Raw genomic sequence first — 7,027 nt, forward strand, 5'->3', positions numbered from 1 at the left:
AGGAGAGTACAAGTATCGGGGTTCCCCACTGACTGAGGCTCTTCCTTATCGACATAGTCGAAGCGTCATCATAAATACCGTACTCTCACTGTTTCTCTTTGAGCTGTAGATAATCGTTCGACCAATGAATCTCCTCGACGAACGGGTACTTGCCCCGCAGTTCGTTCTTGAACTCTTCTGCAGCGCTCAAGTCGCTTGCTGTCTGGGTCCGCTTACGCCTCTCGGATTGGCCAGCCAAGTCTGTGGATTTCGGCGTCCTGTGGCCGAAGATTTTCCTGACCACGAAGCCATCGCTCAGCACCCAGAAGCGATAACCGATGAGGTAAGCCTCGATCAGCTGAGTGTTCGTTGCGTCTTGCCCCTTGAAGCGTATGTCCAGTTTCGGCAGATCGAGCGGCGCCACGTACGCCGGGAATAGACGGGGCTTGGGCTCGAAGGCCAAAGTCATACTCTCTTCGTTGAAGAGTTCCCAAAGGCGGTACGTAGCGTTGTCGACCGGAAGTAAACGTTTTTGGCTAACCAGAGCATCAAGAGCAGACTTCGAACGAGGGACTTTCTGGTTTTGTGCGGCTGCGGGAGAAAGCATCAAAACTTTAGTCTCATAGAAAGAGCGGGGCATCGAGAGGATCATTCCGCAATCATGGGCCATCTGAGAACTTCCTCTACTAGAGAACTCGACAACTCATACGAAATCATCATTCACATTGCCCGCTTCCGGTCGAGTCAGTTTTTCTTCTCCCTTAATTACTTTCCATTTCGAGTCGAGAAGTTCTCAATGCCAATGAACACCGAAGGGGGACTATCTCTCTTATTCGAAATTCTAAACTGAACGACGGTGCGGCTGGGATAAGAAACAGCGCCAGCGTAGATTAGGAGACCATCTCATACATAGGACCGGGAGCGGAACTTGGTGACGAAGAAAGAGACTAAGAAACGGGCGCACGCCCGTTCGCCGCCGTCTCGCCAAACAAAAGCCTATGATACTTACAAAGGAACGAGGGAAGAACGAGGATACATTTTTCGCATGGCAAACTCCTAAGAAAAGAGGCGAGCTCAATGTCCAAACGAGGTTTTGGCATTGTACCCAAGGGAAGGGTGAGGGCCCGTTTAACTTGAAGCCGCTCGCATCCACTCTGAGCTATGTTCTTCAATTCGTTTTCGGGGATCGGTCCCGGCCGAGACCGCAGCTCGCTCCGCGACTCCGCCTCCGCCGAAGCAGTCGCTGGTTTCAGCCTGCGCGATAGTTGGTACTGCCAATAAAATTTGTAAGCACTCTTAGAGTCGGGACCACATGCGGTTCTGGTCGAATGCGAAACCGAAAATCATAACCCGAAGTATTCTTTAATTTTTCTCGGTAACAACGGCCAGTGCGTTTCTTCCTCGCTCAACAGGAAAAAATAACCACGAATAAATGAAATTAATGACCTTGCAATAATATTTTCCAAATTAACGAGGTTATAGACGAAGAGCGCGCCTTCAGTGAAGTTGAGCTCAATTGATGTACGTACATATTTCGGCGATGAGATTTAATAAATCTATTAAAAAAAACACAAAATAAAAAGACCACTGACTTACGGTAAGTGCCTCCTTGTACTCCTCGCAGTCGAACTTGGAGTAGAAAGCCTCGTTTTCGCTTTGCCAGAGATCGTCACTGTTCGCCACGAGAAGACTGAAGTCGAAGTGGCTCTTGATACCGCGGTGACAGGACGAAAGGTACTGCAAGTACTCCAACACCAAATGCGCCTCACCGTCTCCCGCGAAGAGCGCCACAGATACCGGAGATGCTTTCCATAGCCATGATAATTCTACTGCATGGTATATGTCGCGGAGACTTCCTGAAACGTCGGGGATGTCCATGAATTTCTCACGTGAATCATCGCTACACCCTGTCCCGTGACGAGCGGGGCAGCTATCAAACTGATTGGGTGGCTTGGGAGCTTTCCGGCGCATTTCGAAACTCCACGCATGGTCGCTAGATACGCACCATAAGTGGCAACGCAGACTTGGTGAGGTCCGTTGGCAGGGCTGGGATCGTTGAGGTCGCGGAGGAGCAGCATTCGCTTTGGTTTTGAGCTTTCCATCGTCAAATGGATTAAGGGGACGGTGCTATGGTTCATATTTCGCAATGAATATTCGTCATAGGCCCGTTGGCGTAATGACAGCGCAAGCGCTGGAAAGAATCGAAAGAAGCTTGAAATTGCACATCTCTTCTTACGTGTGTTTTTCCTCACTTTCCTATGGAGATTCGTAATTGTCCAGGGCCACAATCTTCAACGCTTGTGTCGCCTTGTGGATTCGCTCCGGAATTTAGTATTGACAGCGGGAAATCGAGTCAATTCATGCTGTATTTCGCAATCGGCTACAAAAGACTCGAACCGAGAACAGCGTTCGTGTCGCTTGCTATCGCCACGTGATGAACAGAAAAACGAGCTTAGGGCCGGGCAACGATTTCTGGCTAAATCAGGAGTGAATCTGTTTGACTCGTAACCACGGAGGCAGGCCGAGGTCACGGGACGAATGTCGATCAAAGTGGTATGCCCGAAGATTGGCTCGTCCCAGCCCGAGAACTTTCCCTGCCGCGATCTCGCTCCTCCCTCCGAACTCTGCGTTCGGAACTTTGGAATCCCGAGAGCTCAAGTGACTGAGACGAACAGTTTCCGAACTCTCTGCTCAAAGCTAGCATAGAGCTTATGGAATTCGGGATTAATTTCCACCATAACGAAGTAAAAGTGGATTCTGATTGATCTTGGAGTATCCAAGAAACCATTCCCGCTGGATACCCTCCGTGGACTTCATCGAGGGGCGTAATGAAGAGCCGGACGTCCGCCTGACACTCGGCTCACGTTAGAGTTCGCTCACCTCGTCTTGCGACATCTCGCCGGTGGAATTTTCCAGGGTGAAGTATGACCAAGATGAGAATGAAACTGAGGAAAACGGACAGTAGGAACCCGGCATGGCTGAAACTTCTCCACATGGCGACGGCCTGGGCGGCGCTTCGGTCTCCAAGCCACGGAGAATTAAATTTTGCAAAGGCTGTTCACATTTTCCAAGCTTTTGCGTCAGCGGCGCGAACGACACTATCACGGTCCGATCCACGCCAACTCAGAGCGAGAACCCGCTCCTTTGCGAACTCGACACTTTAGCGAAAACTTCCACTCTATTCACTCAAGACACCCACAGTCCACGTCAGAACAGGGGACAGAGTACGCGAAGGATCCTCACGTGTTCAAAGCACTCCCCAAGCACATGATTCCGCGGATCTAACGGTGTCGGCAATTTCTCGCCTAACGGCGTTCCGACTTGTTACTTCAGAGCCATGTTCGTGTGCGGCGTCTTCTGCGGCAAGCCGTGTGGCCGAACAAGTGCCGCCACCGACAGCTCCGCCGCTCGAACCTCCTTGCCTGTCGCGTTTGGCAACGCATTTCTATTTTAAGGATCGCGCAAACAACGATGGACAGGGGCGAACGAAGCGGCCGCGTGAATTTGTTCCGCTGAAAATTGAGAAAAATCGAAAGTGAGGAACGCGCCAAGGAGAGGATGCGAGGTGCGTGGGCAGACTCTGTCAGATGAACAGATGCCTGGAGGGGGGAAAGCGCCGTCCGATGGAGAAAAAATCTGTGAGGCTAGTTGTCTCGAAGCATCTGCCTCCGAGCGACGACTGGAGACAACGATGGGAACGGATTGAGACCTCAGTGACGTGGACCAGCTCCCGAAGGGGGAATGTACATTTGCATTCTGAGAGTAGATCGTGTGTTGAGATGACATGAACTCATTTTCTGGAAGGCCTTTGGATGTGCTCGCAGTCGTACCGGAACTGAACCTAAGCTCTACCATTCTATTGCTTATGAGAAGGTCCCCCTACGTAACTTTCGCTCTTTCGATTTCTGGAAGGCTGTGGAAGTCCGATTCCAGATTTCCAAACGTCGTTGTGATGTGAGACCAGGACGCGGCTTCTCCGTCGTCAGCCGCGGTCCATCCTGATCTGAACCATTCGGGAGCCTTCTCACAGAATTCCTGGAGAGAAACTCACATAGATTCCATAGCCTCCACATTTCCTTTCGATGGATTCCACTGCTCGAGGCTTCGCTTGACTTTTAGGTCTCAAGAATCCCATGGCAGGAGCTCCGTTCGATATTTCCGTAAGGAATTTCCGTGATCTTTCTCCAGAACATCGATGTTGAATGCGGACGTATATCCGCTGCTTTTCTGTGACACTCTCACAAGATCGCGATTAGGTGCACCATTAGTGAGTACCGCACATTCGGTATTTTTGAAAGACCAGGAAGTACCGTTTTAGATGCGGATTCGGCTTGTTCCCGAAGAAAAACTCACAGTAGCTTTCGGTGGCTTGAGCGGCTGCCACGGCAGCACCGGCAGAAGTCGCGGCGCATAACTCGGTCGATGTTATTTGTGCTCGCCAAGGTTACTCACGTAATAACGATGTCGACTTGCTCGCAGGGTGAAATAACCGCGGCTGGAAGAGATATGAGAAGAAAAAGATAAAATCGTCACGTCACCGGGACCGCTGACGCATCATCAAGATGATAAAGAGAAGGGAAAGTTATCCAATCGGAAACTCGAATAATTTGTCTCCTTGATCTTTGATTTCGTTATCGGAGCCGGTTTCGAAACCCATCCCCGAACTTTCGCAGACGGCTCGTCAACAATGTCTCGAGATGAGCGACCGAAGGAGGGTAGGCATACAAACAGATGATCAGACGACACATGAGGACTCCGGTCTCGAAGCGGAAAACTTCGCCCAAGTCTTGTAAAACTTTGCCAGAGTATTCAAGGATCGATTCTGCCGTAGAATCACACTTATTCAAGTGGAGACTGAGGAATACTGCGCGAACGAAAGATTCGTCGCGATATTGCTGGATGGCACCCTGTTGGTTGCCGACTGTGGTTTGGGTGTGAGACGTCGCTGTATTTGCGCTGGTCGCAGCCAGTCGGTCCAGGTGGCGTCCACCCCACCTCACATCAATGCGAGTGAGCGAAATTACTTGTTTAGCTCCTATATAGGGCCTATACTTCATATGGATCCCATGGTATACGTCCGTCCGTCCACCCATCAATCCTTCCAAGCAAACAGCCAAGTACCGATGCCTTCCTGTCTGTCGGTCGCCACATCTTCACGCAGGAGCTGCAACTCTTCCGTCCAATATGTTCTCTGGCTCACTGAGCACAAACCAACCCCGTTGCAGCAGGTTCTACGCACATTGCTCGCGAAGTTTGCCCGCTGAGAGAAACTCTCATTTGGGCTCGTGGGGACCTCCTCGAGTCTCCCACTATGAATTCTGAGATATTCCACGTGCGAGTCGCAATCGCTCCGGCGATGGTTGTTTCTCGCAGCCGAGAAGAAGAATTTCCGAGATTCTCTGGAGAAACTCTCTAGAGACACCCATAGAAATGAAAAGTGACTGAGCGATTGCTTCGCCGGCAACGAGTGGATCCTGCCGCTGCCGCCGCCGCCTTCACCGGAGCACATCTGACTGACTGGCTGAGGCCTTGGAAGTCTCACCCAAGAACCGTACGTCCTGTCCAAAGTGACTTGACAGCCGTGAAATGGCTTGGGCTTCTGCAAGGGACACACGAGCCAAAGCAACGTGCGGACAGCTGACTCTGCCGTCGTCGCTTGATGCGAACACAGAAAACGAATGTAGCTCGGAGCAGCTTGGCTTAGCAGGTCGGCGAGTCTGCTTCCCTTCATCCCATCGTCAAGTTCCTGAGCGATTCCCTGCACCCTCGCGAGCGGCTCTGCTGCACTCCTCCGGCTCCTTTGGACCCTTCGGGTGGTCCGAGTTGTCCTCGGCCGAGCGAGAACGCTCAAACGCTTGCTCTGCACCACACAATTAATTGAATCCCTCTCCGCTCGCTACAGTTGGTGAATGTCTCACGCACGCGTGTTATCCAACAAATCGTGGTTCAACCCAACTGACCGGACATTGCCTTCCTTGCGCGAGGATGAAGAGTTGTTGAGCGGCTCGAAATTCGTTCGGATTTTCGAGCTCCTCAGTTTCGAGCCCTCCATTCTTGGCCGCTCTTTTCAAACGACGAGGAATTATTATGAATACGAATCACTTCACCAAACGGAGGGGATCAGTCGTCCAGGAGGAAAAGGAACCGCGCTTTTCCCGGAGCTCCGAACTCGGATGAGGGCCGAGGTTTAGTCTCGTTCGCTCGAGCTTGGATATAGTGTCCTGCCGCTCCACTTTTTCGCGCTTTCGCGGCCCTCGCACGCAGCGGTCGGAGCATCCGTTGTGTTGCTCGGAAGATTTTCTTGCGGGCCGCACTCACTTATCGGTCCGGCCGTAAACTACATACCGCAACTACATCGTCCGACCCCAGAAGAGGAAAGCAAGCACCTGTTATTTCTCGCATTGCTGCAGCTGCTAATGTTGAATTGCTGAGATGTGGATCGGACGATGCCCGAGTAATATGAGTTACTCTGTCCGTACGGTACTTTCGCTCTCGATCCTCTCCGTTCTCGAGTATTCTACCTCGTTCGGCTCCCCGTTTTGTGCCGATGAGCGAGAGCAAGGCAAATGAGAGCTATCGCAAGATGGAACGTTATTGAATTCCGTGCTGTCTTCGCTGGCTCAACAGGGAAACTCCCCGCTGGACTTACGAGGTTTATTGGACTCGCTTGCGGTTCGCGGTGAGGGACGGCTAGGGGAACTTACGAACAGGCCTGGATTTCGGTTGAGCACGTCGAGCCGTTATCGAACGTACCTGCTGTTCAAAGATGGCGAATTCAGCCTGATTCCGGGCGGTGCGTTCCTACGGGCCGCAGAAGAAAAGCAGGCTACGTTGAGGGAAGAAAACGGCTCGGAAAGGAAAAAAATCACAGCACTCCGCTTATCTATAAAGAATAGAGCCTCAACGACTGAATGGTTTAGCCGAGCAGGCCAACCGTTCCCGACTCCAGGCGGGAGCGGCTTCCCTCCTTGACTTTTTTTTCCTTTCACTCTTTTCCCGGTGAGTGACCTCTCCGAAGAGAGCTTAACGGTTTTCCAAACCCTATGAA

At 51.6% G+C, this 7,027-nt stretch overlaps 1 protein-coding gene across 1 annotated transcript; it reads right to left on the reverse strand.

Annotated features, from left to right (window-relative positions):
* LOC100905265 (uncharacterized) lies at nt 1–3,000 on the reverse strand (the record flags this gene model as incomplete). Its single annotated transcript, XM_029113221.1, has 5 exons — nt 1–570; nt 989–1,250; nt 1,576–1,835; nt 1,985–2,170; nt 2,860–3,000. Coding segments are annotated over 5 exons (1,334 nt in total), but the record flags the coding sequence as incomplete, so codon positions are not given.
* Nucleotides 3,001–7,027: the final 4,027 nt, after the last annotated feature.

Source organism: Galendromus occidentalis, unplaced genomic scaffold, assembly GCF_000255335.2.
Source record: "Galendromus occidentalis unplaced genomic scaffold, Mocc_1.1 scf7180000076421, whole genome shotgun sequence".
Taxonomy (NCBI): domain Eukaryota; kingdom Metazoa; phylum Arthropoda; class Arachnida; order Mesostigmata; family Phytoseiidae; genus Galendromus; species Galendromus occidentalis.